Source organism: Heptranchias perlo, chromosome 5 (assembly GCF_035084215.1).
Source record: "Heptranchias perlo isolate sHepPer1 chromosome 5, sHepPer1.hap1, whole genome shotgun sequence".
Lineage (NCBI taxonomy): Eukaryota > Metazoa > Chordata > Chondrichthyes > Hexanchiformes > Hexanchidae > Heptranchias > Heptranchias perlo.
This window is the reverse complement of record NC_090329.1, coordinates 113,514,345-113,526,756: the sequence shown is the minus strand read 5'-3', so window position 1 is coordinate 113,526,756 and position 12,412 is coordinate 113,514,345. Positions and strand designations below refer to the sequence as shown.

Sequence of the window (12,412 nt, the reverse complement as noted above, 5' to 3'; positions counted from 1 at the left end):
GCAATGTGGTTGATGTAGATATGGACTTCCAAAAGGCGTTTGATAAAGTGCCACATAATAGGCTTATCAGCAAAGTTGAAGCCCATGTAATAAAAGGGGCAGTGGCAGCATGGATACGAAATTGGCTAAGTGACAGGAAACCGAGAGTAGTGGTGTACGGTTGTTTTTCGGTCGGGAGGAAGGTATCCAGGGGTCGGTACTAGGACCACTGCTTTTCTGGATATATATTAATGACTTGGACTTGGGTGTACAGGGCACAATTTCCAAATTTGCAGATGACACAAAACTTAGAAGTGTAGCAAACAGTGAGTGATCGACTTCAAGAGGACATAGACCAGCTGGTTGAATGGGCGGATACGTGGCAGATGAAATTGAACGCAGAGAAGTGCAAAGTGATACATTTTGGTAGGAAGAACGAGGAGAGGCAATATAAACTAAAGGGTACAATTCTAAAAGGGGTGTGCAGGAACAGAGAGACCTGGGGGTGTTTGTGCACAAATCGTTGAAGGTGGCAGGGCAGGTTGAGAAAGCGGTTAAAAAAGCATACAGGATCCTGGGCTTTATAAATAGAGGCACAGAGTACAAAAGCAAGGACGTTATGATGAACCTTTGTAAAACATTGGTTCGGAGTATTGTGTCCAATTCTGGGCACCACATTTTAGGAAGGATTTGAAGACCTTAGAGAGGGTGAAGAAAAGATTTACTAGAATGGTTCCAGGAATGAGGGACTTTAGTTACGTGCATAGACTAGAGAAGCTGGAGTTGTTCTGTTTAGAGCAGAGAAGGTTAAGAGGAGATTTGATAGAGGTGTTCAAAATCATGAGGGGTCTAGACAGAGTAGATAGAGAGAAACTGTTCCCATTGGCGGCAGGGTCAAGAACCAGAGGTCGCAGATTTAAGGTGATTGGCAAAAGAACCAAAGGTGCCATGAGGAAAAACTTTTTATGCAACAAATGGTTATGATCTGGAATGCACTGAGGAGGTGATGGAGGCAGATTCAATTGTGGCTTTCAAAAGGGAATTGGATAAGGAGTTGAAGGGAAAAAATTTGTACGGCTACGGGGAAAGGGCGGGGGAGTGGGACTAGCTTGATTGCCCTTGCAGATAGCCGGCACCGGCTTGATGGGCCGAATGGCCTCCTTCTGTGCTGTAACCATTCTATGATTATAGGATTAGGACAGATGGTCAAAGGGGTAGGTTTTAAGGAGCACCTTAAAGGAGGAGAGAGATGTGGAGAGGTTTAGGGAGAGAATTCCAGAGTTTAGGAAGACAGTGGTCTTCCCAATGTTTAATTGGAGGAAATTTCAGTTCAACCAGGACTGGATGATGTACAGGCAGACTGACATCACAGAGGCAGTGGAGGGGTCACGAGAGGAGGTTCTGAATAGAGCTGGGAGTCGTCTGGTGCGCGGTACTGATCGACGTGCAGTGAGTAAAATATTTTGGCTGCTTCAAGTCAGAATAATTTATTTGCAGTTTATTATTTGAATTTATTAATGGTACATCTGCCTGTTGCGGTGGGTGCCATTTAGGATTGCATGTCGAAGAAGAAATGGAAGGTGTTGGCCAGGATGTATGGTGGGAATATACTACCATAACAAGATGGGATAAGACATAGAGGGATTTGAAAACAAGGACAAGCATCTTGAAGTCAATTGGCTGGGACTCATGGGCTCCGATATTTACGGGGTGGCGGGGAAGGTGTAGCGACCAGGAAACCCAGAAATGCGTGTTTCCCGGAGGTCTTGACGAATTTAACGGCAGGACCTCGTTTAAATTTTTTGACTCTTGGTTCCCGGCCGGCAGCCAGCCACGTTGAGAGGCTGGTTGTTCCCGCCTCCTTTCACCTGCCGGGTTTCCCGAGAAACCCAGCCTGTAGCCAATAAATTTAAAACTACCCTAAAATCTGAGACACGCAGCCTCATTAAACTATTTGAATGACAAGTTTGCCTCTGGAAAGTAGGTTAGTTGCTCACCTCTCAACCTGCCTCCATTAAAATGGGTTGGGGTGCGTTGGAGGCGGTTTGGGGCTGGGTTTTCCATTATTGATTTTTTTTAACCCCCTCTCCTGCCCGTGGGGGGGTTAAAATTCCCCTCATGGAGTCAGTGGAATTGAACAAGAACAGAGGTGCTTAGTGTAGGAGATCAATCAAGCAAATAGATTAGCTCAAGTTTGGGACGGGTTGAGGCAGGAAGGCTGGAGACACCATTTGGATAGTTGATCCTAACATTTTGAAGGTGTGATTGATGGTTTTGGCACTGGTAGGAGTGAGGTACTGCCATAAGCAGGTAATGGCCTGGAGATGGAAGAAGGCAGTGTTGGTAACAGAGCAGATATGCGGTAGAAAGCTCACCTCAGGGTAAAACAGAATGCTGAGCTTACACAGCATTCAGCTCAGCCTGAATGAGCAGCCAGAAATGTTGCTGGAGTCACCATGAGAAGCATCTAGGTGACGGCTTCAGCTTTACCAATGATCTTTCCAGGATTCATTGTTGAATAGGCAGTTATATCCAACAACAGTTCCGGAGTCAATGATGGCGGTGGAGATGTAGGGCTCGATTTTCGGATGTCCAAGATGGCGGGTTCGTGGTCGGGGGGGCTCCGAAAATCGGGGATTCCCGGGGCGGGTCTGGAGCCCGTCTCCAACCCGCCCACTTCCAGATTCCCCAGTGACGCGCTTAGATGCCCGCGCAGCTGGCGGGATCCCACTTAAACCAATTAATTAGATAGTTCAGGTCGTTTGCAGACTTGATTTGTCGGATATTTTAGGAGGGGTGGGATTTTCAACTCAACTGAGCATATTTCCTGTACTGGGGGAAATACTCCCAGTTGAAATGAACGTGTTGCAGCCACCAGCCTGTGGCAGCTGCAAAGTTCCATTTGACAGGTGGGGGGGGGAGACCCTCACTCATTGCAGAAGGCCATTCTGTCACTTTGGACAAAGTTTGGCCTCCACCACCCTCCTCCTAACAATAAAATTCACAAACTTGCAACCTCAACCCCGGTGTGCAGACACATTTACCTACCTTGCGGATCCCCTCAAACGTACCTCTTCCGGATGGGGGCTGCCATAGCTGCAGTCATGACCTCCTCGGAGACAAACAGCATCACCAGCCTCACCGGCCACGCCATCCACCTCTGACACGTGGAGCTCCACAACACAGTGCTGTGACACATCCACCTGCACAACAGGAGGGAGGGCAACCACAGAGAGAGATGCGTCGCAGAAGGCACTACCCTCGCCACAGGGTCTACAGACCTGGGCTCAGCTTCCTGGACGTCTCTGAGCAGCAGTGCACACGGAAGCTCAGAGTCACTCGACATGTAGTCGTGGACATCTGCAGCCTCCTTCATGCCGAGCTGCTCCCGGCTGGCCTGAGCAGCATCTTCTTACCTGTTGCTGTCAAAGTCACCACTGCCCTCAACAACTTCTCCTCCACATCCTTCCAGGGTGCCACCGGGGACATCGCCGACATCTCTCAGTCATCTGCACAAAAGAGCCCTGAAAATACACCTACATCCACTCTGCAGTGACACAATGGGTGGCATCAGGTGTGGGTCTTCGTGTTGATCCTCAGGAAAGGGCATTATTGCACCAACCAGACAAGATTTACAAAGACATGGCAGAAGTGGTGACAATATAATATGTAATGTGAGTTGATCAGAAATCAAATATAAGTTTAAAAACCATGACAAACCCTCAAACACCCTTGTGCATCCCCTTCATGCTCACGACACGTTTGCCTTACGCTTCCTACTACACATTTGTGATGCATGTCCTGTGGCTGCAGCACAGGTAGTGGCAGGTTGAGTGAAGCTGACCGTGAAAGAGATGCATGAGAGGGTGAGTATGAGATGGAGCCATGAGATTGTATGAGGATTGGGTTGAGTGGTGGCGGTGGGATCAGTACTGGCGAGGTGAGTAAGTGCAGGTAAGATGAGGATGAGCTTTGAGTGGGTGTGAGGAGTGATGTGATAGAGTAGTGTTGGCAGCGCAGAAGGAGATGTGGGGTGGGGGCAGTGATGTGGCAGACGGAGTGTAGCGGAATGAGTAAGTGAATTCACTTTGGCTGACCTACTTAGGTCATTGCAGCGCCTCCTTCACTGTATGCAGGTGTGTGATATGTTGGTGGTGCTGGTGATCTTCTCTGCCACCTTGAGCCTTCGTGGTGGCAGAGGCAGGCCACTTCCACCCGTCTGCCGGGGAGAAGATCTTTGTGCTCCTCCTCCTCACCTCATCCAGGCGGACCTGGAGTGAGGCATCATTAAACGTGGGAGCAGCCTTCCCCCTAGGCTGCTCCATGCTGTAATTTTGGCTCCTTTCTGCAGCATCAGTCAGTGGAGGACTGCCCCTTTAAATAGGGCTCCTCCAGCTGACAGCCTATGTTGTGGCTGCGCAGTCCGCCCGCTGCGCAGCTTTCCAGCGCGAAACCCGGAAGCCAAGGTAAGTGCCTTCAATTAGGCTGCGATCGCATGCAGAGCACCCCAAATTCACTGGGCGTGTTACCCACGCGCCCAGTCGACCCCTCGCTGCCAACCCGCCTCCCTCCTAAAATCCAGCCCGTAGAGTTTGCTGCCACTGGTGTACATGTAGAAGCTGACTTTGTACTTCAGCATAAAGGAATGTAGTTGATATAATGTATATAGATTTTCAGAAGATGTTTGATAAGAGGCTTGCTGGAGAAATTCAAGCATTTGGTATAAGAAGAAATGTAGCATCATGGGTAGAAAGTTGGTTGACAGACAGGCAACAAAGAGTAACTAAAAGGTGTTGCTTGGACTGGAGAAGGGTTGGAATTGGTTAACCCAGGAGTCAGTGTTGGGTCTACCTTTGCTCTCTTGTGTATATAGGTGATTTGGACTTGGGCATAGGAACAAAATCTCAAAATTTGCTGACTACACAGAAGTAGGAGGTTTGGCAAATAGTGAGGAGGTCTGTAGAACACTTAAGGAAGACATAGACAGATTAATGGAATGGGCATATAGGTGGCAGATGCAATTTAACGTGCATAAGTGTAAGTTAATAAATTTCAGAGAAAGAGCGAGGACCGGGAGTATACACTTAGTGGAAGGACACTATAGGATGTGGATGAACAAAGAGACCTAGATGTTCCCTTGAAAGTATGAGTAGATAAAAAGACCAATAGATTTTGGGGTTTTATAAATAGGAGCATAGAATACAAGTGTAAAGAAGTCATGTTAACTTTATACAGAACATTGGTTAAACCACAGTAAGAGGCCTCTGTGCAGTTAAGATGCCCCATGATTGAAATAAAATTAAAACCAGATTCACCAGATGGGAATCTATAGATGTGAGGAAAGACTTGAGATACTGGAGCAGAGAAGGCTAAGATGAGATTTAATGGAGGTTTTTAAAATTATGAAGGGCCTTGAAAGGGTGAATAGGGAAAGACTGTTTCCTTTGGATGAGGGGTCAGAAACCTAAAATTATCACTAAGAGAATGAGGAGAGAGGTTAGAAGTTTCTTTACACAGTTTTTGGAGCATGAAATAGTTTACCACAGGGAGTGATTAAGGCAGAGACTATTGGTTCTTTTAAGGAAAAATTGGATAAATATTTGAAACAGAGAAAAATTCAAGGCTATGGGGAGTGCGTAGTTCTGGCAAACAGCTGGCACAGACACAATGGGCTAAATTGTCTCCTTCTGTGCTACTTTCTGTAAATCTCTATTCTTCTATAAAGCCACTGAGCAACAGCATGTAGGTAATGAATAGGAAAGGAACCTAAAATGAAGCCATGGAGTATAACAGATGTGACTACATTGCCACAGGAACAGAAACTGTTTAAGGACCTATATTGACTGTATTGGAAGAGGCAATAATGGAAGCATGAGAGAACATTGCCACGGAGGTGGACCAAGGATGAAAGGCAATGGAGGACAATGTACTGGTCAACTACGTTGAGAGCCTTGGAGAGAAAGGCGGGTTAGCAATAATTTGTGAGGATAGATGGATTGAGAGTGGACTCATTGAGTATGGGATAATGATGGTGGTGGGGGAAGGTAGTGGTTAGAAATGGAATTTTGGACAGTCCATATGAAGAAAAAATGGACCGTATTAATTGAAAATCTGTTGAAATATTGGTGAGAACTTACTACTTCTGAGTTGGGAAATGGGGACAATAACAAGAGATAACAACTTGAATTTACATAGCACCTTTAAAGTAGAAAAAAAACTTCCCAAGGCACTTCACAGAAGCATAAGGAAAAAAATGGATGCTGAGATATTAGGAGAGTGACTAAAAACTTGGTCAAAGAGATGGTTTATAAGGAGGATTTTAAAGGAGGAGAGGGACGTGGGGAAGTGAAGGGGTTAATGGAGGGAATACCAGAGCGTGGGGCCTAGGTAGCTGAAAGCATGGTCACCAATGGTGGGGTGAAGGGAAGACAAATGAACAAGAGGCCAGGGTCAGAGGAATCGAGAGTTCAGGAGTTGGGGGTTGTAGGGCTGGAGGAGGTTACATAGATAGCGAAGGGCAAGACCCTGAAGGGATTTAAATACCATTTTAGTCATTGGGGGACCAGGAGCCAATGTTAGTCAGCAAGGGTGATGGGTGAATGGGAGATAGGATATGGGCAGTAGAGGATTGGATAAAGTTTACGGAGGGTGAAGGATGGGATGCCATCCAGGAGAACATTGGAATAGTTGAGGTGATAAAGACATGGATGGTTTCAGCAGCAGATGGGCTGAGGCAGGGGTGGAAGCAATTGCTATTATAGAGATGGAAGTCGGTCTTTCTGAGGAAACTCAGCCCCCGGTCGAATAGGGTGCTGAGGTTGTGAACAGTCTGCTTCAGCCTGAGACAATAGTTGGGGATGGTATGACATTTGTGGTGGGGGCCAGAGATGATGACTTCAGTTTTCCTCATATTTAACTGGAGGAAATTGCAGCTCATACAAGACTGGATTTCAGATGAGCAGTCTGACAACATAGTGGCAGTGGAGGATTAGAATTGGGTGGTGTTAGCGTACATGTGGAAGCTGATCCCATGACTTTGGATAATGTAGCCAAGTGGCAACCTGTAGGAGGAAGAGGAAGGGGTCAGGGATAGATCCTTGGGGCACTCTGGAGGTGGGAAAAGAAGCCATTTCTGGAGATGCTCTGGCTACAGTTGGATAGGTTAGAGTGGAACCAAGCGAGTGTAGTCCCACTGAGCTGGATGGCAGAGAAGAGGTGTTGGAGGAGGATGGTGTGGTCGACCGTGTCAAAATCTGCAGAGATCACTGTCACAGAGGATGTCATTGCTGAATTGATTGCTCGCTTGATTGGCACCCCATCCACTACCCTAAACAATCACTCCCTTCACTACCGGCGCTCTGTGGCTGCAGTGTGTACCATCTACAGGATGCTCTGCAGCAACTCACCAAGGCTTCTTCGACCTCTTAGAAGGACAAGGGCAGCAGGCACATGGGAACAACACCACCTGCACGTTCCTCTCCAGGTCACACACCATCCCGACTTGGAAATGTATTGCCGTTCCTTCATCGTCGCTGAGTCAAAATCCTGGAACTCCCTACCTAACAGCACTGTGGGAGAACCTTCACCACACAGATTGCAGCGGTTCAAGAAGGCGGCTCACCACCACCTTCTCAAGGGCAATTAAGGAAGGGCAATGAAGGCTGGCCTTGCCAGCGATGCCGAAATCCCACGAACGAATAAAAAAAAATTTGGCTAGGGCTGTTTCAGTGCTGTGATCAAAGAATTTAAAATTGGTGGTGCAGAATGGTTGAGAATTTCGAATCAGCATCGGGAGTTTCCTGAAAAGAGAGCTTACTTTTGAGGAACCATCTTCCTATGTCCAGCACAAAAGGAAACTGCAAATGTTTTGGGTGATACAGTGAATCGGCAAAAAAACTTTAAAAAAGTTCCATATGCCATACTGTATATCAACATGATAGGGCAGATCTAATACCCAAAGCACCATTAGAATTTAACTAATTTAATGTGATTGTGACAGTTACAGGGATGAATCCTTTCAAGTTATCAAACTTCTATGTTTTATCCTTTCAGTTAAGTTATAGTGATAAGAGGGCTGTGAGATTTTTTAAAAATGGGACCCATTGTTATATTTCTGTCAACATTTGCTTTTGTCCTTTCAGCTTAAGAGCCTAAACCTGTGAAGTGATTAGGGGTAGGAATCCCATAGTATTTCTGGTATAACTCAGCACTGAAAAGATAGATTACAAACTCAGTTTTTCAGCTTTCTGTCCCATCTATTCCAGGGATAAAGTTACATTTCAGTTACTTGCAGGTGTGGGCCTGCTTGTGGAAAATGCCTATCATGGTGAACACAAATAGAGTGTGGGGAGCAAGCTCGAATTGTAACAGTGGAATACAAGATTAGAAATCTTAATGAAGTGTCATGTTCCAGATTTTGGGTAGATATGGTGAGATTCTTTTCTTGTAATGAATAACAATAAGGGCAGAATATATACGCCCATATTATGAAACAGCATACAATTCCAGCATTGCAAAGTGAAGTGGAATCATGTGCAGTGACTTAACTGTGTAAATGGGACATATTTTAGGTAAATATGGAATGCAAGCTGAGTAAGCAGAAATAGCTGATACTAATGCCTATTTCCAGTGATGACTGTGCTATGTGTTTGTGTGTTATTGCTGTGAAGTGAAGATGCTGTTTGCTGTTTCTTTAGTGGACCTGGAACTTTTCCTTGAGGTACATGTATCAGTATCTGTCATGTCTGCTTGTATGCATGCTAATGAATAAACCAGATTGCTTTGTTACAGGTTGTTAACCTATAAGGAGAAAAGCATTTTAGTTATTGTAAACAAAGTTTATTTAAAGTTTATTTTAAGTTGTGTAGCCATTAAACAGTGTATGGAGGGTTACTCGTAAAGTAAAATGCATTTTGTAGACTTTAAGATTAAAAATGTTTCTACTTTTGTTTTATTTTTTGTACAGCATATTATCAAGTTCCATCGAGCTTCAAAAGCAAATAAAAAGCCAGTACAGCTGCCAAGGGGAATGGTCAAATCACTGCTTTATCAAATACTTGATGGAATTCATTACCTCCATGCAAACTGGGTTCTTCACAGAGACTTGGTAAGTATAATACTCTAAGAAGGTCAATGAGAAAACAAAACCTGAGCTGCCACTAGACAGCGCGAAAATGCTTATAAGGCCCAAGGCCCTATTTTGTGCAGACTTTGGGCCTCCCAGTTGGGGCACGTGCTGCATAAGCAGCGCCAAGGTGAATTTCCACCCTATTATCTGTTAACTGGGATGGTCAGTAAGTTCCATGTCACTACATCAGACTACCCATGCTTTGTAGACCATAAAAACTGAGCAATGCTCAGTGCACACCTTGTATTTATTGAATATGGTGCCTGCGTTGTACACTACCAAAGAAATGGAGAATCAATAGCATAATGATATTTGGAAATAATTGTGTCATTTTATCTAGCTCTGCACAAGCCTGAAATGGAAAGTAGACAGGACGCTCTGTTACTATGTTGATAAAATTAAGGCTTTCAGAAAAGTCAGCTTTCTATTTGTCTTTTGTGAGAAGATGACCTTGGAACTGCTTATTGCAAAACAGAAGTGCTGGGTGGCTGGTGGAAAGTATACATTATTGTTACCACTTAGCACTGAGCGATCTGCCTGGCAACCTTAAAGGTCATTAAACAAGGGCTGTAGTCACAATATGGCCTAACTTTAAGGATGTGACCTTGAAGTTGGCCTATGCTGTAGCTCCTATTCAGACAGGTCTTCCTAAAGTTTAGTAGTTTTAGAGTTTAAACTGTGGCATGAAAAGCAGAAGCTTTTGAAAGAAAGATACTGCACACAATAACATATTGGCATGAAATCTGGATTAAGGAAACGGGATGCCAGTTTGTGATGCTCAGTAAAGATCATGCCTACTGCATGTCAGGTACCTTAAAAAGAAAGAAATCCATAGTAACATATTTATGTGTGTTTATGCACGCATGTGCAGACTCATACTAGTTATGTCCAGTGATAAGTATAAAGTCCATCATTTTGCTTTGATGCTTAAGGGAAAGACAGCAGCAGCCATTTTTTTTAGGCACTTGGGATTTGGTGCATCTATTTTCTCTCGAAAATTCCAAGTGGCCCAGGCCTAAGAATTAGGGTTGATATAGGTCAGGACCAATTTGGAGTCTGGGAGTTTGCATAGATAAGATTACAAAATGGGTGGTGGAATCATCCTAATTTACATCTAAATCCAAATGTCTTTTTTGCAGACAACATGATGTATTAGAGATTCTGAAGAAATCGAACTTTTTACAAATTGTGCTGAAATCCACCCTGTGCAGATATTTCTTGACTCTGGGATTAGTAGAATTCAGTGACTTCTTGATATTAGTACAAAAAGTAGTCAAACTTTACTGTATTTTATTATTAGCAATCATAAATAAATTTTGTGATGATATTGCTGCAATCACAATTAAAATCCCTTGTAGTAATTGAATTAATGGACTCATGTACAGAAGTTTGAGAGCTGTTTTCTTAACCACTTGACTAACTTGAAAGCTGTGGCCTGTTGCTTTTTCCTTATGTGTTTTTTCTTTGTTAAATTTGTCAGCTCTTAAAATATTGAGGCAGCTTTTGTTTTGTTCAGTGCAGTGCCATAATCACAGCAGCTAATTGGAAAGTTATGGGCAAGCCCTCCACAATTCATGTCAAAAGCATGTCAAAGGTAATTTCTGTAGCAATCTCAACTAAAATGAAACTATAGATACCGTGGCGAGTCTGTCCAGGGTTTGTGGACAATGTAATGAACATTTTTCAAATACTACATAAAAACAATGTTGAACTAGAGGCTTTTGTTTAAAAAAATAGATGTTTTAAACTTACTAAAAGCAATTTGGTTTGCATAGCCTGAGCCGTTAGTAATAGCTAGTTTTGAATACCTTTCTGTCTAATCTGATTTTTCACCTAGCCACATGAGACTGCCAGCTGCTCCATAACAGTTCAGTGTTGAGTAGTAAGTAACCAATAACAACTACCTGAATCAGAATAGCATTAATGGAGGGCAGTCTTCCATTGGTTTGCATTTTGCTAATTTACAACTTGCATTCCTACCTTCTAAACTGGATTCAGATCTTTTTAAAAACAGTTGATTAAGAATATGAGATTAACGGGGTGAAATAAATGGAGATGAAGGGGCTACATATCAATTGTGATTAGAAGATTCATGTTATCAAGCACCATTCAAAATCTGAAACATGAGGTATAGGTATCAATTCACCGGGCATCAGTTCCAATAAGGAAAACTGTTTGGGAAAGGAAAACAAGAAAAAAAAACTGTCAGGGGAGAAATTTCATGACTGCGGAATCGCTGAGTACTATGGGCACTAGTAATGGGCCTTATTGTAAGTAGGCTAGTTGAATTGTGAGGTTAGGAAAACCAAACCTTATTGGAATACAAACGAGAGTCTTCTCTTATTGGTGACCCTGGTTATGCAGGCCAGCCTGTGGAAGTGTGGATGAAATGACTGGAATAACATTAGCATGAAATCTGGAGTTAAGGAAATAGGGTGCCAATTTGTGAGGATGCTCAGGAAAGATCATGCCGACTGCATATCAGATACCTTAAAAAGAAAGAGATCCATAATATCTTTTAAAAGGGAAGTGGATAAATATTTGAAAAAGAAAAAGTCATAAGGATATAGGGAAAGGGCAAGGGACTAACTTGATAGCTGTTTCAGAGAGCTATCACAGGCATGATGGACTGAATGGTCTCCTGTATTGTAAAATTCTACTATACTAGATATTACCCACAGAATTCAGTCTACATTAGACATGAATGCCAGGATTTTCTACTTCTGCACTTGCCAGCCCATGATTTCCCATCCATTAAAATGAATGGACGAAATCACTGGCTGGTGCGCATACAAGTGGTACGCCTCAGCTGAAATGCCTATTGGGTGCCATATGAGCCCCATTTGTATTGCGAGATAGCCAGATAATACTGCAACAAAAGGCAAGCACTGCATAATTTCTTCAGTCTCCACAGTATTCTGTTTTCTCTGCATATCGTGAGACATGGTAGTCATTTTATCTAATTCAGAAGAATAAAAGGCTGAGTGAACCCTGTTGGGATTTAAACTCAAAATCTCTGGCCCTGATCCTAACTCTCAATTGACGGAGCTGCACAACCGTAAAGGTGAAATATATGGCATTAAATTGCCACATAATCCTAAATGTTAAAAGGACAGCATTAAAGAGTAATAGAACACAGGTTTGTGTTTGGAGACTTCCACATGCTGAGTTATCGACCTCAGGGCACTATTACTGAAGACATAAGGATAATTCCCTTTTCATATCACTGAAATGAAGTACGTTTGAATTCGTCCTCTTGTATCCACAAAGTGCAAAGCAGAACCATCAGACTTTCTGAGAATTATT

The 12,412-nt window shown here is 43.6% G+C and overlaps 1 protein-coding gene across 2 annotated transcripts in view; it reads left to right on the top strand.

The window, feature by feature from the left end:
• cdk19 (cyclin dependent kinase 19) overlaps positions 1 to 12,412 on the top strand; it is a 272,731-nt gene that overhangs the window by 77,057 nt on the left and 183,262 nt on the right. For both annotated transcript variants that reach the window (XM_067985049.1, XM_067985048.1), the window contains exon 4: positions 8,945 to 9,085. In XM_067985049.1, coding sequence (XP_067841150.1) covers positions 8,945 to 9,085 — 141 coding nt within the window. The remainder of the gene's footprint in view (positions 1 to 8,944; positions 9,086 to 12,412) is intronic.